This window comes from Mytilus galloprovincialis, chromosome 10, assembly GCF_965363235.1.
Source record: "Mytilus galloprovincialis chromosome 10, xbMytGall1.hap1.1, whole genome shotgun sequence".
NCBI lineage: Eukaryota > Metazoa > Mollusca > Bivalvia > Mytilida > Mytilidae > Mytilus > Mytilus galloprovincialis.
The window spans coordinates 15344820-15371913 of NC_134847.1; the positions used below are offsets into that span (position 1 = coordinate 15344820).

At 32.1% G+C, this 27094-nt stretch overlaps 1 protein-coding gene and 1 long non-coding RNA gene across 3 annotated transcripts; both read right to left on the bottom strand.

Annotated features, from left to right (window-relative positions):
- Window positions 1-803: 803 nt before the first annotated feature.
- LOC143049907 (uncharacterized) lies at window positions 804-10126 on the bottom strand. 2 transcript variants are annotated; one of them, XM_076223671.1, is made up of 3 exons: window positions 9457-10126; window positions 7151-7234; window positions 804-943 (listed from the first exon to the last, which is right to left on the bottom strand). In XM_076223671.1, exons 1-3 carry the CDS (start codon window positions 10112-10114, stop codon window positions 891-893), a joined length of 795 nt encoding a protein of 264 aa, XP_076079786.1. In that variant the 5' UTR covers window positions 10115-10126; the 3' UTR covers window positions 804-890. The 2 variants fall into 2 exon arrangements, with proteins under 2 accessions (XP_076079786.1, XP_076079785.1); XM_076223670.1 differs by lacking the exon at window positions 804-943 and adding an exon at window positions 3703-4915.
- Window positions 10127-17404: 7278 nt separating this feature from the next.
- On the bottom strand, window positions 17405-24162 carry LOC143049908 (uncharacterized). The gene is made up of 2 exons (XR_012970357.1): window positions 23658-24162; window positions 17405-19305 (listed from the first exon to the last, which is right to left on the bottom strand). It is a non-coding gene; the product is annotated as an uncharacterized LOC143049908 (long non-coding RNA).
- Between the last annotated feature and the right edge of the window lie 2932 nt (window positions 24163-27094).

Genomic DNA, 27094 nt, shown 5'->3' on the forward strand with positions numbered 1-27094 from the left:
AATTAACAAACACATGAGTTTCATTTGAAACGGTCCCCTCAGTTACACAGTTTAAATCATCTATTATTTGCAGATATCTACTGTCCATCTATTCTCTATCTCCATTTTAATCAATACTACTCACAACATTTATTATATGAGGGAAACATCTCAAACATCTTTCCCAACTTAGATGGTTTTTTGCACCTTCTGCAGGAATTGAAAAAAATGAATTGGCAAATCTAGAAAAAAAATTTGTGAAACATAAAATGCATTTAAGAATTGAATGCTCCTTTTTGTAATTCATTTGAGTGTAAAAGGTTGACCGAAGAAGCTTTTGTTTGAAGCGCGGAAGCGCAACGTTGAGGTTCTGACGTTGAAAAAAACGTAATATTTACAACATTGTATCGACGTTGATTTTTGGTTGAATATAGTTTGAAACTTAACATTGAAACAACATTGTTTCAAGTTGAAATAAGCAATTCATTCATATTTGTTTGTCGTGTCAAATATAGCATGTATAGGTGGTTGGTTTTTCGTTTTAATTGTTTAAAACAAATTGTGTCCGGATCTTCTATCGTGGACAATACGTTGAGGTCTTTGCTTATTTTTGAAAGCCGTTTAGGGATCTCCACATCAATGGATGGATAACTGTTTCATTGGCAATCATACCACATCTCCTGATATCTTTGATACTTAGTCACCACATACAATATTGAAGCCGCATGACTCGACAGATGACATCAGCAAGATTTGATCTTTAACAGGTTATGACCAAAGCTCATATAGCCAATATGTGATCTGGTAAATAAATACAAACAATCTTTTAATTTATTTTTAATATTTTCGTGAAAATGAATTGTAGTCTCTGAACCCCTCTGGCCATTTCAATTGCATATCCCTTCTTTTATTCAGCGTCTGTTATGTTTATGATGTTTATGATGTTTATGATGTTTGTGTTTTCCTGAAGAAAAAAAACAACACGAATAACATTAGGTAAGCATAAATTAACAATTACGTAGAACGTTTTTTTAAATTAATTTACTGGTTTACATAAACGCGGATCCGTTTTTACGATTTTTTGCTACTGTACATGTGGCAATACAATACAATACAATATGCTTTATTTCAAAAATACTCCGTCACATTGACCTGTGAAACAAGAGGTAAATTACAAAATACAATCACATACAATGCCACCTATCTCGAGCACCAGGTTCACTTTTTACAAATGCCACCTATTCCAAGCATAATTAAGAATTTATTGTAACAATGCCGCCCATCACGATCACGAGGATTTATTGTAACAATGCCGACTATTACGAGCACTAGGAATTATTGTTATAATGCCACCCATCTAAAGCATCAGGATGTATTAATAAAATGCCACCTATCTCGAGCACCAGGAACTTTTGTACAAATGCCACCTATTACGAGCACCAGGATCTATTGTTACAAAGTCACGAATTTGGAGCATCAGGGTATATTGTAATAATGACACCCGTCTTATTGATTGCAGTTTATGTTTTAAATTTGATATGCATAAAAAAATAGGTATACAAATAAAATCAAATGTCTATATTCATTAGGTAAGGGTCCATATAAAGTATATAAATCAACAGAAATCACAAAGTTCATACAGTATCCACACAAACAACAAATGCAACTTTAGGTGAGAGGTACGTAAATGAACGCCTCTAGCGGAATTCGACGTTTGTTGCTGTGTGAGTTATCTTCCGTACACCCGAAAAAATAATTTCAAGATGTCGGAATAAACTCCGATCTGTCGGAATAATTGTCAATTTGGTGGAAGAGTATTTAATGCATCTCATCAAAATGTAACGAAAATTGAAGTATGTAAAATGAAATATCTTGTAACAGTTAAACAGTACTTTCTCCCAAGAAAATGAAAGAAACTTGGCATTTCATGATGGTCGGAGAGTGATTGAGTTGGGATCAGCTGGGTTTACTAGCTGACCAACATTAATGCTTGCAAGAACTTTTTTTACCATAAAGTTTCTACAAAACTGTTAAAAAATACAAAAATGGGTCTCGGAAGTACTTTGTTTATACCTTTAGGTAGCTGTCCATACATTAACTTACTATACGCTGGTAATTGTCACAGATCAGAGACTTTACTTGAAAATCGGGAATGTTGATATGAGACGTGAAAACGAAATGTATGTTGATAAGAATATCAAAAACACGTACATGTATTACAAACCCAAAATAACAAATTGAAGCTTACACTGTGTATTGTCATTTTATATATTGAAATTCCATAGCAAATATAGTCACAGACTTACATTCAGGCATTTGCATTCAAGGAAATAAATTTGTTTCTCAAAACAACTGTGAAAACGGCTAGGACGTATTCAATCCTCGAAAAAAGAGGTGAATATTGATATATATATATATATATGTCGTCTAAACATCAACCCAACAATGTTAGATCTGTAAATTTGCCTTCGCAAATTTTTTGTTCTTCCCTTGCCGGGATTCGAACCCATGCTACTGTGATATCGTGACACCAAATCGCCTGCACTGCAGCCGTCCCGCTAGACCACCCGACCACCTGGGCTGTACAAAAATACACCTTTCCTCGTTGTAGAGTTGTCACTGACTCAGACGAACTTATAAATATAATTATTTTCTGTGACTGAATCTTACATTAATTTGTAGGATCCTTTACTATCTAAAATTTAGCTGATCTGTAACAATAACATCTGCATGCCTTATATATCATGTACTGTACTACGCCGCTAGATTAAAACTGACAAGGAAAGGTAATACACGGCCACTGAAGGTTGATGTTTAGACGAATTGTTTATATATATATGATATATATATATATTTATATACTAGTAACTATTTCTCATTAAATATAAACATCAACCTTTCTTTACAGTGCTTTCTTTCACGTCCGCGATATGATATATAGATAGATTTTGAAAATGAAAGTACTAGTACTATTTTAAAACACATAATTTGTAGTAAAAAGATATTGAAGCAAAAGAGTTTAATTGCTGTCTGTGTGACATGACATGTGTGAAATAGCAAGAAAAAGGAGTAGGTCCTGTAAGTGCCGAGTTTGGCCTCAAATTTCCAGTTCATCTAACGAAAGATTTTTGACCATTTTTTAACAATTAACACTTAAGTGTCTATTTCAATTGATTCAATTGGTTTATGTGAAATATTTTAACTGATTAAGTCATAAAAAAACACCCCGATTCAAGCTTAAATATGAAAAATCTTTTAAATATGCAAAGAAATCGTCACTTTTTAGATGTTTTTTGTCAAAAATGAATGTGGCCGCATACGTGTTCATCCTCAACCTTTATATATGCTATGCATTATCATTAAATGCAACTTAAATTCCATCATTACATTGGTTGCAATAAATTACATTGATTTCCCAGTAAAATAAAAACCGATAATTTCACATATGAATAAACGTGGTTATTTCACTCTCTGACGTCATACAACAATAGGCGTTGTCAAGACGTCGATAACGTCGGATCAAAACAAATTATGAATGCGTAGGAAACACATAAAGTTCCTTACATTTTCTACATTAATTTCATAAAAAAAAGCCTTTAGCCAATGTAATAAAAAGTATAACTAATCGCCTTATTTGAATATCAAAAATAAGACAACTTGTGACCGAACGCCGCTATGGATTAAACTCGTGCTGCGCACTCGTTTAATCCATGCGTCGTTCGGTCACGCGTTGTCTTATTTTTGATATTCCAATAAGGCGATTAGTTATACTATAAATATTATGAATAAACACGAATGCAGCCACTTTCATTTAAGACGGAAACCGTCTAAAATTGTGAAAATTTCAGTAATTTAGCATGACTTAATAAGCAACACGACGGGTGCCACATGTGGAGCAGGATCTGCTAACCCTTCCGGAGCACATGATATCACCCCTAGTTATTGGTGGGGTTCGTGTTGTTTATTCCTTAGTTTTCTATGTTCTGTCGTGTGTACTATTGTTTTTCTGTTTGTCTTTTTCATTTTTAGCCTTGGCGTTGTCAGTTTGTTTTAGATTTATGAGTTTGACTGTCCCTTTGGTATCTTTCGTCCCTCTTTTAATGATATTAGTACCCGATATATGTGCATGGTATTGTCAAAAACAGCCCATATTTGTGGAGCAGAAGCATTCTACTTTCCAATTAAAAGCTATAAGATTACATTTTCACAATTTTGCAAAACTGCTATATTTTAGGAGCAAAATTGGGTCTTATTGAACCTACTCTTTTGAAGGGACAATAAACTTGAACGTGAATCGAAAATGGGGATTGGGCCTTGTACAAGGACAAACAGGAAGTAAATATATCTTTCAAATGAACGAAAAAAAATTTAAATGTTACACGTTGCTTTTCCAGCACGAAAATACGGTATGGGAAAAATAGAGATCCGATGCATGAAAATTAATACTTACCGCCACTTCAAAAATAAAATAATTAGCAAAGTACATATATTATACTTAAGAATTGGAAATTTCTCCCTGCATCAATCAATTCATTTTAAAATGCGCAAAATTTCGGAACTACCGTAATTTCTTTTTCGGTTGATACTGTTTGTTTACATGTGCAAATGCTGCTATAAAAATTTAGAAATAGATTTTTTTTATTTTTTTTAAGGAATTTCTTTTTATTTTTTCGCAATAAATGAAATTTTGCAAAACATTCTAAGTACGAACAAGAATATTGTGGCATAAATTACGAGACACATGATGCCGTTGCAATTTCCAATCGCTGCAACATATGATTAATACGTTAAAACTCCTTCAAAGTCGGTTCTTCAAAATCACATGCAGCTTTTCTATTCAGTACATTGTTTGCTTGATAATTACAGTTCACAAAATCTAGACTGGATACATTCATCAGAACGTCATATAATGTGTGTTCAAAGTCCTTGTTGAACACTATAATATATAAATAACACATAACTGAGTGGGGGATAGAGCAGATTGGTACCCCAAGAAAACATTGTCAACCGCGGTGAAGCCGAGTTACAAAAAAAAAACACCAAAAGTTAATAAGTTGGAATTTGTATACATCTGTTTTTGAATATTCACATCTATGCACTGTCCTCACTATAATAATGGAACAAAGGCCACGAATGGAATAAAACCCAAAGAAAACACTGTCAACCGCGGTGAAGCCGAGTAACAAAAAACCAAAAGTTAATAAGTTGAAATTTATATACATTTGTTTTTAAATATTTACATCTATGCACTGTCCTTGCTATAATAATGGAACAAAAGCAACAAAAGGAAAAAAGTAGGGATAATATGCATCAAACTTTAAAATATTCTTTTTTGCTTTGCTTTTGCCTATAATATACCCCGCGTATTAAAATTTTGAACTTGTTGCCTTTTGTTGGCTGTTATTCGTGTGTTTCTTTGTCAATTGTGTTCTCCAATTCATTTATGTTGTAGTCCTGTGGTGTTGTGTTGTCATTTTGATGATATATTTCACATAGCCAGAAAAGAGGGAGGTTTGGCATGCCATAAAACCAGGTTCAACCCACCATTTTTGCTTTACAAATGTCCTGTACCAAGTCAGGAATATGGCCATTGTTATATTATGGTTCGTTTCTGTGTGTGTTACATTTTAACGTTGCGTCGTTTGTTTTCTCTTATTTTTTATATAGCGATAAGACGTGTCACGGTACTTGTCTATCCCAAATTCATGTATTTGGTTTTGATGTTATATTTGTTATTCTCGTGGTATTTTGTGTGATGCTTGGTCTGTTTCTGTGTGTGTTACATTTTAGTTTTGTGTCGTTGTTTTCCTCTTATATCTGATGCGTTTCCCTCGGTTTTAGTTTGTTACCCCGATTTTGTTTTTTGTCCATGAATTTATGAGTTTTGAACAGCGGTATATCACTGTTGCCTTTATCTACATTTATCCCACATCTCCTTTCCTGTCATATCAAACACACCTTTTAAGTTTGCAAATGACCAGTACTATTGGATCGAAGTATGTGTTTATGTTTGTTTTGCGTTCTCGTGCCATTGAAACATAATTTTAAATATTTATATGCATGACCTTCTGCAACTATCGGGGAATAAAAGTTTACTGTTGTGTTTAATGATTCCAGATATACGTTAAAAATACATCCAAACAAATTATAATGAAGTAGTCATTGTCTTTACAATTCTGCTGATATAGCCTTGACGTTGCGTAATCCTTTCGGCGACGTCATGATTTTTTTTTTCTCTTTTTCCGTCAGCTATTCCCTTTCAACGGCTGATATATATATGACAAGGGAGTTCGGTAACCCCATGAAAATTATATATCAAAAGAAAGGAAAATAATACCTTAAAAACATTTGATCTTTATAGAAAACTTGTAGGATTGGTTTCAACGTCAGAATAAATAAGGCTTAAATTTTCTTATTATTGGTTTAAAGGAGTAGGTTCAGTAAGACCACTTTTTTGGCCCCAACATATAGCAGTTTTAGAAAATTGTGAAAATGTAATCTTTAAGCTATATTTTGGAAAGTACTATGCTTCTGCTACATAAAATTGAGTTGTTTTTGACAATACAATGCACAAATTTCGCGTTCTAGCAAGTCATGCTAAATTACTGAAATCTTCAAAATTTTAGCATTTTGATTAATTTTTAGACGATTTCCGTCTAAAATGAAAGTGGCCGCATTCGTGTTCATTCATAATATTGAAATGTAAGTTGTATTTGATTTTGATTTTGACAAAAAAACATCTGAAAAGTGACATTTTTTGGCATATTTGATAGAGTTTTCATATTTAAGCTCGAATCATAGCGTTTTTAATGATTAAATCAGTTAAAATCTTTCATTAACTAATCAAATCAATTGAAATAGACAATTAAGTGTTTAAAAAGTGTCCAAAAACTTTCGTTAAATGAACCTGGAATTTGAGGGTAAATCGGCCCTTACCGGACCTACTCCTTTGACGTTATGTCTACATACCTTATGTTGTTTCCTTATCATTTTCAAATGTCTGGAACTCGGAAATCATATCGTTGACTTTTCATTATCTTTTGATAAGTTCTACGTGTATACAATTTCTTTTAAAAATCGCCGGACAAGTTATTTATGTACCTATTGCCTTAATTTACATACTGAATATTGATAATTAAAAATGTTAAAAATAAAATAAATAAAAACGTACCTCGACAGCTTTTACCTCCATGCCTAAATCCTTCCTCTTCATTTTTCTCATGATCAAATTTTCCTAAAACTCTGTCCCTTAAATCTGTACAAAGATAAGAAAAACAGCGATCATCATCGCCATGCAATATTTCATATTTGTAAAATTCGAGTGAAAAATAAAAAGAAATCATTAAGAATTTCAGAGCATAGATGAAAATAATTATAATAATATGATTATGTATGACGGATTAAAATTAAAGTGGGAGCTGATAATCTGACTTCTCAAAAGTTCCTTTTCAGTAACAAATCAGTAGTAAAGAACTAAATAACTGTATGTAAGCTGAGTATGCTGTTCCAAGATTAAAGTACATATTTATTTAGAGTTGTAGTCATATTGGAACGTACAACAAAATGGACGATGGACACACTGAAGTCAGTAATGATATCTCTACAATATGCAATATGGCGAGGTTTTCAAAACACTTCACGTTTGCTCATTATAATTTCCAAATATTAACCTCACTCAAGTATTTAAAGACAGCAACTGATAATAATTAAAAGAAACACTTATATCTCCTCAATATTGTTCAGGTAAGTTGTACAATCCCCTGTGTTTGTCTCACACTTGATGATCGCTGTCGCCTGCGGTTATACATTTATCAGCATCATGTCACGTGATAGTTCTGGGTGTGCTAATCCTCGTGTATCAGCTGTAAGTTGCCGCTCTTTCACATGCTGTTGTTTATCTATGTTTTAAATATTTCCGGATAATAACAGATTAGTTCTAGTAATATATTTGGATGAATAATAATTTTTACTCCTTGGTTTTGATTGTTATTGTCTTTTTATTTTTGTATACTTTGTACGATTTTGATAAACGTCCCGGTTAGACGTCAGTTTGAGCTGATATTTCTTTTTAATATTCCTGATTTTATTAGATATTGTACAAAATAAAAGGCGACATTGATTCCAATTTTCGATAGAAAAATCCTTATTTATGAACTTTTGTCAGGGAAAAATATCAACCAAATTGCAACGTTGAAATGACTTTGTGTGCCTGGTGGGTTCATTTTAAAAATGTGTGCACAATCAACGCTTTTACAACCCTATAGCTATGAAGTTACTAAAAGAATAATTCAATATTATAATAAATATTGCATTTTTTCGCTATGATCAGGAAAAAATGATTACTATCAAGTGCCACTTTTATTTACCTGTGCCCTTTATCGTGGAAATTTTTTCATCATGAATGTTACAATCATTTTAAAATGAATGTTAATTCCAGAATGACGCGAGATTGCTATTTGTCAATCAAAATAACGTATTATAATTAAACATTCATCTAATGTAATTATTTAAAATTTAATCAACTAGTTCCTGCCATGCCTTCCAAACTGTTCCGGGTGTACAGGTTTTCTGTACTCAGTAAAATGTGTGGTGTAAATACGGTCATATAAGTTAAAACGTTATGATGAACCTTAAATAAGTAGCTGATACTAACATACATGACAATTCATTTCGCAAGACATGACGAAGATCACGTAAAACGCTTGACAGTACCAGAAAGGCTAAATAAATAAAAAATTGAGACACATTAAATCATTAGAACAAAATAGGAGGTCACGACCAATGAGGTTATTTACTGAATAAAACATTGCGCTTGAAGGGTAAAACAGGTTAGTACAGAAGCAGTGGGAGTACCTGTTATATAACCCCTGCAGGTCTTAAACAAGGATAACTTAATAATGGAACCATCTCCACACCAAAAATAACTTAATAATTGAACCATCTCCACATGATGGATAACTTAATTATGGAACCGTCTTCACACGAAGGATAACTCTATAATAGAACCATCTCCACAAGAAGGATAACTTGATAATGGAACCGTCTCCACACGAAGGATAACTTAATAATGAGACGATCTCCACACGGAGGATAACTTAATAATGGAATCATCTCCACTGAAACACTGGTTAGTGGTCGCTCTATAGTTGACTAGGTAATCGTTCTTTTATTGCCAATATACATTCTGATAAGTTTATGAATATGAATGTTTTCTTAACACCAATCGGTTAATATATTGTTCATTTTGGGGACTACAATTGATTTTACAATAACTGATAAAATATGTTGTTAAAATGGATGCCCCCTACGTATAAAAAGGGTAATATTTATATAAACTTTACTAGTCGGCGCGGCACTTTTGCGCTTTTTTGGACGTTTGTGCTTCAATTTATAGAAAATTTGCGTTTTAAAAAAGGTCATTTGCCCATACTAGTATTATGATATAGATGCAATATACTCAGGACTGTGTTTATTTACCTGTTTTAATCATATTTAGTTCTTCACGTAACGTATTTACGTCTGGTCTAATTTGATTTATTTCTTTCTTGTGAGCATTTTCCTTTTCTATCATTTCTTTACGAAGTATATTAATTTGCTCTTTCGTCGTATCTAGTTCTACTTTCACTTGTTTAAGTTCATTTCTCGTCGTATCTAATTCTACTTTCACTTGTTTAAGTTCATTTCTCGTCGATTCCAATTCTACTTTCACTTGTGTAAGTTCCTTTCTCGTCGATTCCACTTCTACTTTCACTTGTGCAAGTTTATTTCTCGTCGATTCCAGTTCTACTTTCACTTGTTTAAGTTCATTTTTAGTCGATTCCAATTCTACTTTCACTTGTGTAAGTTCATGTTTAGTCGATTCCAATTCTACTTGCGCTTGTTTAAGTTCCTTGCTCGTCGATTCCAATTCTACTTTCACTTGTGTAAGTTCGTTTTTTGTCGATTTCAATTCTTCTTTCACTTGTTTAAGTGCCTTATTGTTCGATTCCAATTCTTCCTTCACTTTCTTTATTTCATTTCCGTGTTGAAGTAACTCGTTTTTTATTTGGACTATATTTTGTTCCACTTTATGTACATATAATGCACCAAGCAAAACAAATACAGACAGTAACAAAACAACTACATGATTCTCCATTACTGTTATATTTCAAAAGATACAATGTCCTTATTAGTAACATTAACGGATGACTGATATATTTAAATATTGTTTGAACAAAGACGTTTAAAGTCCATGAGGGTCTGGTTGGTGGAGTCTTAAGTTCTGTTTTTATCATTTGTTAGCTTTTTTCTCTTTTCTTTATTTTTCTCATTGATCTCCAATTTTGATATGTTTAAACATCCAATTATTCTCTGTTCTTTATTTTTGATTGTCCTATTTTTCTATATTCTCTAATTTTTAATTCATTATTCTTTATTCTGTAAACTGCATCCACACTTTTTCGTGGTATGGATAATATACCTGAATTTTTAAATATTGTGTGAAGGTATTTCACATGTTTTATGATTTTGGAAACAAAACATGAATTAAAAACATTTGGGGTCACCTTCTTCGTAATGTCACTATAGCAATCTCAGTTTTGTGTTTTCTCAAAAATTAACAATATTAGGTGTTATTTAAAAATTCGTATAATATAATAATATAGAGGCTACAACCATAACTCTTTTTTTCACGTTGAACAGACGATTTGTATCTACCAACTAAAGATTCTAGAATGTGTTGATCCTTAAAAATATGATTTCATCATGTTGCAAAAACTGATATGCAGAACTGATGTATGCGTGCGTGTTCGTACAATTTCAGTTCATCAATAATTGAATTGATGCACTGAAATTGTGGTGTTAACTATTACAAATTCTGTAAATCCACCAACGCTGAAAACACGTTAATTATCATAGTAACTAAGCAGCGATACAAAAGATATACAACGGGTAATGTTTGCGGTAAATTTATTTCGCATATTTGGCGGATAAATGAAATTTGCAAAAATAAATTATTCGACAATTGATGCATACGTTCGGTGCATAGATTATTATACTTTCTAAAAGCTAACGCGTTTTGTGAACGATATATTTCTTTTTACAGTTGACAGGTATATGTTAGATTCATCAAAACTGTATACCCTTTTTCATAAATGTCATATTAAAAAAACAGACATAAGAGGTGAACGTCACTTTTGATAACTTTATAATATAATTACTACATCAAAGGTCCGGTCAATTTAGTAACTTATCCACCTTAACATTTACAAAGATGTGTGCTCCTTTGACAAATATCTTAGATTCCGGTATTCTATTAATCACCTATATTAGAACATCATAATCAATATATCAGACGTTATTCAGATAAAAACAAAATTATTTAACCAAACCAATAGATACTTGTTTGAGACGCTTTTGACAATTCAAAACAAGTGTTTTCAACCAGATTTTTTTTATTCGTATGTAATTCTTTTTGCTACTACGATTACAATTTCTTTTAACTTTTTCTGGTACAGATCAACTGCTTAAAAAAATGGTGTAATGTTTTCTTTTTGTTACGTTTTACAGCTTTTGAAGTGCAACTATTTCAGTATCCGCCAAAATAAGATCGTCAAAATTTTTCGTATACTTTTTTGCCCCTAAATTGCGAATTTTTCACCAAAATCTAACAAAACTAGCGATACGATAACTGTTAAACACGTATAAGAGGGAAGAAAGATATCAGATGGATAGTCAAAGTCATAAATTGAAAATAAACTGGCAACGACATGGCTTAAAATAAAGACAAACGGACAAATAAAAGTAAAGAAAACACAACATGGAAAACTAAAGACAAAGCAACACGAACTCAACTAAAAACTTGGGGGTCCTCAGGTGCTCCGGACGGGTAAGCAGATCCTGCTCCACATGTGGCACCCCTCGTTTTGCTTGTGTTATTACAAATCCGGTAAATAGTTTTATTCGGTAGGTCACATTCGTGAAAAGAGAAGGGCATTGTAGTTACGACATACGGAACATATCCGATATAATCTGTGAACCGGTTATTCCATAACGGTCAACCAACTCGTGATGACGTCCGTAAAATTTAAGAAGGGATGATTTCAACTTCACCATTTTGAAATCTTGGTTTCAGACAGTTGTATATGTGTTCTTACTTGTGGAAATATAAGCTGTAATAGGCTAGCAAAAGAGAAAAAAAAAAACATATTAGACTAAAAACCATTAGTCATTTGATACTAAAGGAAAGATAGTGCATTCTATTTATAATACCACCTTCAAAATAATAACAAATTTAACAAACAAATAATTTTAGAAAAAAGAGAGGAAAAACGAAAGACACATATTAAGGATACACGCGTTACACACTCTTGAACCCGAATAACTCATTGAGAGATAAAATGGCAACGCCATGGCTTAAAATAAAAAGACAAACGGACAAATAATAGTACAGAAGAAACAACATGGAAAACTAAAGACAAAGCAACACGAACCCCACCAAAAACTAAGGGGTCACAGGTGCTCCGGACGGGTAAGCAGATCCTGCTCCACCTGTGGCACCCGTCGTGTTGCTTGTTTTATTACAAATCCGGTAAATAGTTTTATTCGGTAGGTCACATTCATGAAACAGGAATGGTATTGTAGTTACGACATAAGGAACATATCCGATATCATCTGTGAAACGGTTATTCCATAACGGTCAACCAACTCGTGATGACGTCCGTAAAATTTACGACGGGATGATTTCAACTTCACCATTTTGAAATCTTGGTTTCAGACAGTTGCATAATGTGTTCTTACTTGTGGAAATATAACCTGTAAGAGGCTAGCAAAACAGAAAAAAAAACATATTAGACTAAAAACCATTAGTCATTTGATACTAAAGGAAAGATACAAATTTAACAAACAAATAATTTTAGAAAAAAAGAGAGGAAAAACGAAAGACACATATTAAGGATGATGTCGTGCAGTTTGTTTAATTATACTGTCAATATGCAGACTGACTTTTAATACAGATCAATATCTATAAACCAACAAATCAGCTTTCTGCCTTCATCATCAGTGATAATAGAGATAATTTGTTATGTTTTATGAATAAAAATGAAATAAGAAATATTATGTAATTAGATAGAAGTGTTAACCTAGCACGTATTTATTTTTTCGGCAATTTGTTTTCACTTTTGCGAACGTGTATCATATCTTGTTTGACCTCAAGTTTTTGAACTATATTCCAGATGTCCTTATAATATACTGTCTTTTTTCTCTCCCCTTTGATTGAGTAATCCAGTAACCTTGATGTCTTTAAATGGGCTTGCTCATTTTCCCATATGTCTTGAATATCTTTAGAAAAAAAAGACCAATCCTATCACTAATAATTGTTTTAACTGTTGGTTTATTTACATGATATCTAATTCAGCTACCAGTGGAGCTTTTAAAATGTTTTAATCAAGTGGCATGTCAAACTACATGAAACATTGACTTAATTATCATAAGTAAATAAAACTTAATTTTTACCTCATATTCAACTGTTTTTATCCTCTTTGATGTCTATCGAATATGTTTCAGCAATTACACTTTCCACATGCAGACTAACTACAGATTTTTGATAGAGATCAATATCTATAAACTAACAAATCAGCATGCTGCTTTCATCAACAGTGATGAAAGAAATAATTTGTTATGTTTTATTTAAAAAAAAAATTAATTTAGAAAATGATGGGAAGTTTAAACCACGTATTGACTGTTTGGGCAGTTTTACACTTTCGAAACGTGTTTCATCCCTTGTTTGGCTTTACGATTTGGAATTATATTCGTCATTTCCTAATCGTATTCATCCTTTGATGTGTCCAGTTTCGATAAGTGATCGCGTCAAATCGATATCTTTAGATGGGCTAATTTTTCATGCCTTGAATATCTTCAGAAAAAGCGGATCAATATCGTAACAGCAATTTGATGTTATATCTAATTCAGCAACCAATGAAGCTTTTAGTTTGTTTGGAATCAGAGGCATTCTTTCTCATTTACATTCCAAACTGCATTACTAGTTTGGACGAGTGATCTTTAAACATGGATGTTTGTAAATAAACTTGCTTATCTTCCACATGCCTTAATATCTTCAGAAAACGGATCAATATAATTATTAATGTAAAATTTCAACAGTCGATTTATTGAAGTGATAACTAGTTCAGCTACCAGTGGATATTCAAAACTAAATGTAATATTGATTTTCATAATCATATGCAAAATAAATGAAATTAATTTATTTTCGTAATCAAATGTATCATCCTCCTTGATATATATAGAAAATGTCGTGCAGGTTCTGCAATTATACTGTTCATAAGCAGAATTACTACAGACTTTTATTGAATATCTATATACCAACAAATCATATTTTTACCTTTTTTACCATTGGTAAAAGAAATAATTTGTAATGTTTTATGTAAAAAAATGAATTTTGAGATATTATGTAATTTGATTAAATTTGGTACAATGTATGTAATTTGTTGACATATTTCACTCTTTCAAAATGTGTATCTCCCTTTGTTAGGCTTCAAGATTTTGAATTATATACACAATTTCTTGACCGTATTCTTTCTTTGCTCTGTCAAGTTAGGACGAGATTTCTTGTTACAATGATGTCTTTGAATGAGCTTCCTCATTTGTCCATATGTCTTGAATATCTTCAGAAAAAGAGGCTTGATATCATCAGCTATGTTAGTTTTCAGCTGACGGTTTATTGAAGGGATATCCAGTTCAGCTACTAGTGGAGCTTGTAGATTGTTTGAAATTAGAAGCATTCTTTCACCTCTTATTTGGGCTGCAAGATTTTGAGTTGTATAAAAAATGTCCTAATCGTTTTCTGTGGTGTATCCAATTTCGACGTATGATCTTGTAACATTGATGTCTTTAAATGGGCTTAAATATCTTCAGAATAAGTGGATCAATATAATCATCACTGTAAGTTTTCAACTGTTGGTTTATTGCAGTAATATCTAGTTCTGCTGCCAGTAGAGCTTTAAAATTGTTTTAACTTTGTGGTATTCTTTCTTTGGACGAGTAATATTGTTACAATGCTATCGTTCAATGGGCTTGCTCATGTTTCAAGATGTTTGATTAATGAAATGATATTTAGTTCAGCTACTAGTGGAGCTTTCAAATTGTAATTCCTTACTGATATTCCAAACTAAATTGCGTCCAGATTGGAGGAGTGATCTTTAACATTGATGTCTTTAAAGGGCTTGCTCATTTTTTCATACTTCTTGAATATCGTTACATATAGCGGATCAATATGATCAGTATAATTGTTTTTGAACTGTCGGTTCATTGAAGTGATATCTACTTCAGCTACAAATATATTGTTTGTCATCAGAAACATTCTTCATTACTTATTTTTAGAACTAAATGTAACATGTTTTACATAATCATATGCAAGATAAATGAAATTACTTTTTAAACATAATCATCCTTGATATATATCGAATATGTCGTGCAGGTTCTTCAATTATACTGTACATAAGCAGACTAACTACAGACTTTTAATTATTATTAATAAACCTAAAAAAAATGCGTCTTGTTTTATGTATAAAAGTGAATTTTGAAGTATTATGTAATTTGATTAAAATTTACACAACGTTTGTATTTTGTTGACATTTTTCACTCTTTCGAAATGTGTATCTCCCCTTTATTGGCTTAAAGATTTTGAATTATGTACACAATTTCCTGATCGTATTCTTTCATTGCTGTGTCCAGTTTGGACGAGATATCTTGTAACAATAATGTCTTTAAAAGGGCTTGATAATTTTCCAAATGCCTTGAATATCTTCAGAAAAAAAGGAGATCAATATCATCACTGATGTAAATTTTCAACTGATTGTTTATGGACGTGATATCTAGCTCAACTACCAGTGGAGCTTTTAGATTGTTTGAACTGAGTGGCATTCTTTCTTACTGGCATTTAAAACTACATGGTACATTTATTTACATAATCATATATTAAATAAATAGAATTATTTATTTTTTATTCTTTTTCAACTGTTTTATCTTCGTTGTTGTATATCGAATTTATAGTGCAGGTTCTTCAATTATACTGTACACATGCAGACAATCACTTTTTTCAATATGTCTTGAGGTTCTTCAGAATAAGCGGATCAATATCATCATTTTTGTAAGTTTTTCAACTGATGGTTTATTTACGGGATATCTAGTTCAGCTACCAGTGGAGCTTTTAAATTGTTTGAAATAAGTGGCATTCTTACTTTCTGTGTTCCAATCTGCATTGCGTCTGAAAAATTAATCTTTATCATTGACGTGTTTACATGGGCTTGCTATCTTTTTCTTGAGTATTTTCAGAAAACGAGAAGGATCAATGTCATCACTGATGTAAGTTTTCAACTGTCGGTTTATTGACGTGATATCTAGTTCAGTTACCAGTGGAGCTTTAAAGGGGCACTACCTACGAGATATATAAAAAATCTAAAGTTTGATTTTTTTCTGTTCAATCAATAATGAAAGTGAAATAGTGAAATAACAATTCGCTTTTTGCAGCCAAAAAGGTTCAATTTTGTCAAATTACGCTAAGAAACATTGATAATTAGTAATTCACTTGCAAGTGAATGAGTCGACCTCTTTAAATCCGTATTCATGTGAACTTCAATTTAACCCCTAGCCAGAGATTGACAACGCATGCATTGTACGTGTACTGGTTATTTAAAAAAAAGAATGTCAACAATAAAAGTTAAACTACGGTAAATCATTTGATTACTAATTCGATGCACATAAAATCATTCTTATACGGTTAAAAACAATAAGAAACATCTATTTTTAATCTATAAAATGAAATCAAACAGACTTATAAAAATCCAATTGCACGTGTTGGTTTAATCTATTCATATCTTTATTTATGTTTACATCGCTTATATCATAGCCAGAAATTAGTAGTGGTTTTGCTAATTAATATTCATAATATGTAAATGAAAATTGTACCACGTGATAGTACTTTGAACTGGACTGGCTTGATAGGCTTGATATCATTAAAATCTTTAAAACACGGATATTATAAGTTGCCCGTCACAGAGTCCTTAATTACAATCACTTTGATATTTCCGTAAAGTTGTCAGGCGGTCAAAATCAAAACAATGAACGCGAATTTAGTGAATTTTTTGTGCTTTCGTGAGTTTATTCTTCTTGAAATAGTGACATTTTAATTTTACGTGGGAACCTAGAGTTCAATGCCTACACATACAAGGTTTGGACTTGCTTATTCTTTGGAAATTCAAGTTTCATATTTCACCCCGGCAACCTGTTTTTGTAATGACCTTGTAAGCCAATTTTCAACACGAAGTTTGCAAATTTGACGTTTCAGCCATTTTAGCCTGTATTTTACACTGCAATGTTAAAAGCCTCTCGCTTCGATTTTTAAAATAGCTCAGGAACCTGTATTTTTGCAACAACAGTCATTATGTTTCGTTTAAATGGTGTATATTGTTGTGTATATTCATTTTCTGCCCCGGCAACCTGTCTATCACTTAAATTAAAATTAAAACAGACATTTTTTCCAAATTCCCTATCATTTTAATGTAATTTCCGTGACCCGTATCCGATTTCTTTAGTATAATATTCAAATAAGCAAAGTGGCGTTGATTTCTGGATATGTGGTCATGCGAGGTGAAATCGATAGTTAATTAGATGGCGTCTGGACTAAAATACACATCAAACGAACCTATATATTATCTACCCCATGCTCTGTAAACTGTTTATTTTAAACTTTTGATAGTTTGGATAAATGTTTTACATTGTTAAAAATCAAATATGAGAATTTAAGTCAAATCGGTGACCATGAATTGGACAGCTAGTGTCTCTTTAAGATTTTTTGAAATGATTGACATTCTTTCTTTTTGATTCAAAACTACATGTTACATTTATTGACAAAATCATATATAAAATAAATGAAATAATTTTTCAATTCATATTCAATTATTTTATTCTCCCTTTTCTATACCGAATATGTCGTTGCAGGTTTTTAATAAATATGTACATATGCAAAACAACTACAGACTCTAGTTAGAGATGAATATCTATAAAACAACAAATCAATTTTCTGCTTTCATCACCACTGGTAAACATAATAATTTGTTATTTTTTTAGATATAAAAATAAATTCAGAAACATTATGTAATTAGAAAGGAAGTGCAACCACATATGTATTGTTTTGGTTTAGATATATAACGATATCTGCAATTTAATCATTAATATAACAGTTAATTTATTCTTGAAATGGAGATTAGCATATATTTAAAATCAATATCGAAAAAACATTAAAAAAACCGACAAAATCCTCACTAACAACAGGTTACAAATTTGTTTCGCCAAACACAAATTTTTTTCGATTAATCTATTCCGCTATTAAAAAGTTGGTGGGCCTAGGAAGACCTTTTCTTTGTCTTTACTATCCGGTGGATCAATTTTGATCTTACTTTCCATCACTGACATATGTTAATTTTGTTTCGTATTTCATGCTAACCAACTAATAAACGGTTATATTCACCTTTGTCGGATTTATATTCTTTAATAAACAGGCGTAACAGAAACATGAATAAATAGAAAACAATATTGAAAACAACGTGACACATTGTTCTTTCACTTTTTTTATTCCTTTCTTTGAGTTTGCAAATAAATAGCTTTATTTGTGATTTTTTTCTCTTAAAAGATATCTATTACGGTTTATTCAAAATAGCCTTATTGCCTGTTTCCATTTTTCATTTTATTATTCGGTAATTTTCTCATATTTCTAAAGACCTATACTTTTTAAGACAGTTTGGTCTTTTGTTATTTTTGTTCACATTGGTTGTTGTTTAATCTAAACAAAGATGTAGTACTAAAGAATTAGAAGTACGTGTAATACCGCATCAGTTTGAAATGACTGTCTTTGTGGCACTTCATTGGCTCACCATCCGTTTTTCTAGTAAATTAAGAATCCCGAAAATGCAGTATATCCATTCCCATGGATTTTCTGAACACCTTGTCCTGCCTGGTGACGTACAAAAACTGAATCGCCCTGCTTACAAGACATCACTACGTTAACTGTTCCTGAGTCGCCCGTGGAAGTTCCATGATTTACGCCAATCACTTGATGATTCTGCATAATCTCGGCATGAAGATTTCCGCCAGCTGAGAGCATTGTTAACGAAAAATGATAAAGTCCGTCCTTTGGAACTGTAAAAATTCCAGTTATTTTATTATAATTATTTGTAATATCAGTTTTCACCTGGTCGAACTCTATTCTTCTAGTCTGATGTAAGGTCATTTGGGACGACAGGGTGACATAAAACCCAGGTCTTTGTGAGTGAAGTTCTGAAAAACATAAAGGTTGAATCGCTGTTAATTATGATCTATTTATCTTGTTGTCAAAATTAGTTAATAATGCAATTGTGATTTTAAAAAGAATACTACCATTGAGTACAAGTTTGTCTGAAAATAAAAATTAAAAAACCTACACAAACAAAATATCAAAAATCTCCACAGGCAGAATAACTGAATAATGGAACCATCTTCAAGGGAAGGATAACTTAATATATAATGGAACCATATTCACACGAAGGATAACTTAATAATGTAACCATCTCCACACGAAGGATAACTTAGTAATGGAACCATCTCCACAAGAAGGATAAATTAATAATGGAATCATCTCCATACGCAGGATAACTGAATAATGGAACCATCTTCGAAGGAAGGATAACTTAATATATAACGGAACCATCTCCACACCATGGATAACTTAATAATGGAACCATCTCCACACGATGGATAACTTAATAATGGAACAATCTCCATACGAAGGATAACTTAATAATGGAACCATCTCTACACGAAGGATAACTATATAATGGAACCATCTCCACACGGAAGATACATTATTAATGGAACCATATCCACGTGAAGGATAACTTAATAATGGAACTATCTCAACACGAAGGATAACTTATTAATGGAACCATCGCAACGCGAAGGATAACTTAATAATGGAACAATCTCCACGAAAAGGGTCACTTAATAATGAAAACACCTCCACACAAAAGATAACTTAATAATGGAACCATCTTCACACGAAGAAAAACTTAATAATGAAACCATCTCCACACGAGGATAACTTAATAAATGAACCATCGGCACAGGCAGGATAACTGAATAAAGGAACTATCTTCAAGGAAAGGATAACTTAATATATAATGGAACCACCTCCACACGAAGGATAACTTAGTAATGGAACCATCTCCACAGGAAGGATAAATTAATACTGGAACCATCTCCACACGCAGGATAACTGAATAATGGAACCATCTTCAAAGGAAGGATAACTTAATATATAACGGAACCATCTCCACACGATGGATAACTTAATAATGGAACCATCTCCACACGAAGGATAACTTAATAATGGAACAATCTCCATACGATGGATAACTTAATAATGGAACCATCTCTACACGAAGGATACCTATATAATGGAACCATCTCCACACGGAAGATACATTATTAATGGAACCATATCCACGTGAAGGATAACTTAATAATGGAACTATCTCCACACGAAGGATAACTTATTAATGGAACAATCGCAACGCGAAGGATAACTTAATAATGGAACAATCTCCACGCAAAGGGTAACTTAATAATGAAAACACCTCCACACAAAGGATAACTTAATAATGGAACCATCTTCACACGAAGAAAAACTTAATAATGAAACCATCTCCACACGAAGGATAACTTAATAAATGAACCGTCTCCACAGGCAGGATAACTAAATAAAGGAACTATCTTCAAGGAAAGGATAACTTAATATATAATGGAACCATCTCCACACGAAGGATAACTTAGTAATGGAACCATCTCCACAGGAAGGATAAATTAATACTGGAACCATCTCCACACGCAGGATAACTGAATAATGGAACCATCTTCAAAGGAAGGATAACTTAATATATAACGGAACCATCTCCACACGATGGATAACTTAATAATGGAACCATCTCCACACGATGGATAACTTAATAATGGAACAATCTCCATACGATGGATAACTTAATAATGGAACAATCTCCATACGAAGGATAACTATAAAATGGAACCATCTCCACACGAAGGATAACTTTATAATGGAACCATCTCCACACGAAGGATAACTTAATAATGGAACTTTCTCCACACGGAGGATAACTTAGTAATGGAACCATCTCCACAGGAAGGATAAATTAATACTGGAACCATCTCCACACGCAGGATAACTGAATAATTGAACCATCTTCAAGGGAAGGATAACTTAATATATAACGGAACCATCTCCAAACGATGGATAACTTAATAATGGAACCATCTCCAAACGCAAGATAACTGAATAATGGAACTATCTTAAAGGGAGGATAACTTAAAATATCATGAAACCATCTCCGCACGAAGGATAACTTTATAATGGAACCATTTCCACACGAAGGATAACTTAATAATGGGACCACCTCCACACGAAGGATAACTTAATAATGGAACCATGTCCAAACGATGGATAACGAAATAATGGAACCATCTCCACCCGCAAGATAACTGAATAATGGAACCATCTTCAAGGGAAGGATAACTTAATATATAATGAAACCATCTCCACACGAAGGATAAATTAATAATGAAACCATCTCCATACGCAGGATAACCTAATAAATGAACCATCTCCACACGCAGGATAACTGAATAATGGAACCATCTTCAAGGGAAGGATAACTTTATATATAATGGAACCATCTTCACACGAAGGATAACTTAATAATGGAACCATCACCACACGAAGGAGTATTTAGTAATGGAACAATCTTCACATGAATGATAAATTAATAATGAAACCATCTCCATACGGAGGATAACTTAATAAATGAACCATCTCCACACGCAGGATAACTGAATAATGGAACCATCTTCAAGGGAAGTATAACTTAATATATAATGGAACCATCTCAACACGATGGATAACTGAATAATGGAACCATCTCCAAACGATTGATAACTTAATAATGGAACCATCTCCACCCGCAAGATAACTGAATAATGGAACCATCTTCAAGGGAAGGATAACTTAATACTGTAACCATCTCCACACGCAGGATAACTGAATAATGGAACTGAATAATGAAACCATCTCCGCACGAAGGATAACTTAATAATGGAACCAATTCTACACGAAGGATAACTTAATAATGGAACCATCTCCACACGAAGGAAAATTTAATAATGAAACCATCTCCACACGAAGGATAACTTAATAAATGAACCATCTCCATACGCAAGATAACTGAATAATGGAACCATCTTCAAGGGAAGGATAACTTAATATATAATGGCACCATGTCCACACGAAGGATAAATTAATAATGGAACCATCTCCACACGAAGGATAACTTAATACTGTAACCATCTCCACACGCAGGATAACTGAATAATGGAACTGAATAATGGAACCATCTTCAAGGGAAGGATAACATAATAATAGAACCATCTCCACACGAAGGATAACTTATTAATGGAACCATCTCCACACGAAAGATAACTTAGTAATGGAACCATCTCAACACGAAGGATAACTAAATAATAGAACCATCTTCAAGGGAAGGATAACTAAATATATAATGGAACCATCTCCACACGAAGGATAACTTAATAATGGAACCATTTCCACACGAAGGATAACTCAGTAATGGAACCATCTCCAAACTAAGGATAACTTAATAATGGAACCATCTCCACACGAAGGATAACTTAGTTATGGAACCATCTTCAAACTAAGGATAACTTAATACTGGAACCATCTCCACACTCAGGATAACTGAATAATGGAACCATCTTCAAGGGAAGGATAACTTAATATATGATGGAATCATCTCCACACGAAGGATAACTTAATAATGGAACCATCATCACACGAAGGATAAGTTAGTAATGGAACCATCTCCACACGCAGGATAACTGAATAATGGAACCATCTCCAAACGAAGGATAACTTAATAATGGAACCATCATCACACGAAGGATAACTTAGTAATGGAACCATCTTCAGACGAAGGATAACTTAATACTGGAACCATCTCCACACGCAGGATAACTGAATAATGGATCCATCTTCTAGGGAAGGATAACTTAATATATAATGGAACCATCTCCACACGAAGGATAACCTAATAATGGAACCATCTCCACACGAAGGATAACTTAGTAATGGAACCATCTCCACACGAAGGATAACTTAATAATGGAACCATTTCCACACGAGGGATAACTTAATGGAACCATCGTCACACGAAGGATAACTTAATAACTGGTTACCGCTCGCCCTTTCGTTGATAAAGTTCTCTAAATACCATTATTAATTCTAATAAGATGATGAATCTGAATGATTTCTTAACACCAATCGGCAAATATATTGTTCATTTTCAGGACAAACGTAGATTTTGATAAAGCCAATAAGATATGTTCTGAATATGGATGCCCCTACGTATAAAAAATGTATGATTTAGAATATTTAAACTAGTCGGCGAGGGACGTTTTTGCTTTTTCATAGGACATTTGCGCTTCAATTTATAGAACATTTGTGCTTTAAAAAAAGACATTTACTAGTATCATGATATAGATGCAATATACTCTAGAATGTGTTTATTTACCTGTTTTAATCTTATTTAGTTCTTCACGAACCGCAATTACGTCTGGTCTAATTTGATTTATTTCTTTCTTGCGGTCATTGTCTTTTTCTATCATTTCTGAACGAAGTTTGTTAATTTTCTCTTTCGACGTATCCAATTCTACTTTCACTTGTTTAAGTTCATTTTCTGTCGATTCCAATTCTATTTTCACTTGTTTAACTTCCTTTTTCGTAGATTCCAATTCTACTTGTACTTGTTTAACTTCCTTTTTCGTCGATTCCAATTCTACTTTCACTTGTGTAAGTTCTTTTATCGTCGTTTCCAATTCGACTTTCACTTGTATAAGTGCCTTGTTGGTCGATTCTAATCCTTCCTTCCCTTTCTTTATTTCATATCCGTGTTGAAATATCTCGTCTTTTATTTTGACTATTTTTTCTTCCACTTTATGTACATATAATGCACCAAGCAGAACAAATACAGACATTAGCAAAACTACTTGATAATTCTCCATTACTGTTATGTTTCAAAACATACAATGTCCTTATTAGTAACCTTCATGGGTGACTGACGTGTTTAAATATTGTTATAACAAAGAAGTTTAAAGTCCATTAGGTCTGGGTATGGGGTATTCAGTTCATTATTCTTTAAATGCTAACAATTTGTACTCTTTTCTTTATTTTTTCCAGTAATAATTTTTATGTTTGAGCAAACCATTATATATTCTCTATTCATTATTTTTATTGTCCTATTTTTCTATATTCTTTAACTTTTAATTCATTACTTTTTATTCTGTAAACCACATCCACACTTTTTCGTGGTATGGATAAAATTCATGAAGTATGGAAAAGATAAGCTTATTCATTTCTATCAATGATTTTTTTCTTTAAATTGTGTATTAAAATATTTATTTTAGAAAACAAAGAAATGTTAAACAAAAATAAAGGTAACTAACTTCGTAATGTCACTATAGCAACCCGAGTCAGTTTCGTATTGTTTATTTCCAAAAATAAACAGTATTTGGTTTGTGGCATCATTATCTGTTCACGTTAAACAAAATATTTATATCTTTAAATGAAAGATTCAAGAATTTGAAAAAATCGTGTTTTGATAAAAAAAAAATTATGATTTATCTCATGCCTGAAAAAAAATGTTACGCTGGAGTGGAGAACGTGTCCAGTAGGTATCCGACCCATAATAAAGATTTACGGAAAATATTCCGGAGTTTACCGAGGTGTCAATTTTTTCAACACCTCGGTATTTTCCGCCTAGTAAGCGAAAGTATAGTTATTATTTTTAAAATGACGATTAAAATATCAGAAAGGCTTAGTTGAAGTATATTTTCATTAACTATAGAGTAAACGCTCATTTTTTCTATAAATTGTCCAATTTTGACAATCCGGAAACAGAAGTTATGGTAAACAAATATGGACGACTCGGTCGGCTGCCAAGACAGACGAAGGCGTTTTACCAAAAAAAGTACGCCGATTTAAGTCTCTTCGTCTTATCGTGATGCGGAAATAATGTGTGCAGTTTGGATGCAACTGGTTGTCAAATATGTTGTACCGGCATAGGAAGATTAGTTGATAGAAGGAATGTAAACACATCACGCACTTGTCCTTTTCATCTGGCGATCTGCTCTGGGAGACAATTTGAATGGATCGTTCATTTTTATGTTTTAAAGTTCTGTATTCATATGTTAAGTGTATATCTAGATGGAATTCAACCGACTTCCTGGATCTCCTGTAGTTGTTGATCGCAATCCTGGTATACCAGTATTGTCCACAATACTGGTATAAAAATTTTGTACCAGTATTGTTACTTTTTATTAAAAAAAACAGCAATACTGGTACATTACTGATATACCAGTATTGTAGTTGTATTGTTGACTAGACTATATTGAAGATCAAAGGGAAATTAAATGGAACTCAAAAAGATTATAGAGGATAATTGTGAAATCAATTAACATCAGTTAAAAGTCATTACTATACATGTACTTGCACAAATAATTATATTCTTTATTCCAAAAGCAATACTGCTTATAGGTATCAAGTACAATAAATATTACATTAAATATAATAAGCAACAAATATTACAATAAGGTATTTCATTAATATGCAATTAATACAATTAAAAACAAATGTAGGAGCATGATATTAATTAGCATTATTTAACAATCTTAGTTAAAGTATGATATACACATTCAACGATTACGAATTTTTTCGGCAATACATAAATACTTTCCAAAATTATTAAGTTCTTTTATATTACGAACAGATAACAATTGTATAAGTTTAAATACTGATGGATTTCTCCAATAATAAGGTTTGATATACTTCATACGAATATACAAAGGATTACTGAAATTAACTCATATCATCATTATTATTTAAACAATTGCTAATAATTTTATCATATTTCTATATTTTATTTAATTTAATATAGATAAAATAAAATAAAAGCTTATTATTATCTGAGCAATAATTTAATAAATTCAAGCAAATTATTAGACTCTAACACTGTAAATTCAGCATTTACATGTATGCCATCACATATTTTGACAGATATTTTAATACATGTATACATTTTTTGTGTACTAAGATCATATGCATTTGTTTGTCTTTATTTTCTTATTAATTTTTCACAACAAAAGATATCAATATAATTCATTAATTATAAAAAGATGCTTTATAGGGGAACCTTGTTATAATCAAATTAACTAGTTTGTCTACATAAATGTTTTAAGGGTTGAAGCAGTTGATTCAGAACCATGGACAATACGATTAGTAGCAGATACATGTATATCTACTGGTACAAATACTAGACCAGCATTCTGACAGTTAGAGAGCTATACAAATGCTATCTGAAATAGCTTGTAATCTAGTAAGCGTTAGAGAAAGTCCACAGAGACTGAATACCTAAATACCAATATAGGAAGGGGGAGGGGTAGCAGAAATCACATCTGAAGAAGAAATAGACAATACCAATGCTGATGATACAGAAGCTATAACAGCATTAATGTCAATATAAAATTCACTAAAATACACTAAAAAAAAACCAACAATACTGGTACTTTACTGATATACCAGTATTGTAGTTGTATTGTTGGTTATATTTTAAGGTCTATAATCATGATAAGGAAAAATGAATTTTAAGCAAAATTAGATACAATGTATTGAAGATCAAAGTGAGATTAAATGAAGCCAAGCAGATTATAGGAATAGTTGTGAAATCAATTAACAACCAGTTAAAAATAATTACTATACTTATACAAATAAACCAAAGACTCTTGTAATTATCTCATAAACAATTGTTAATTATGTAAAATAATTGCTAATAATTTTATCATAATTCTATATTTTATTAAATTCAATTTAGATAAAATATATTTTTCATTATACATCATGTACATGTTACATGTATATGAGTTATTAATAAATCAAAGCAAATTATTAGATTCT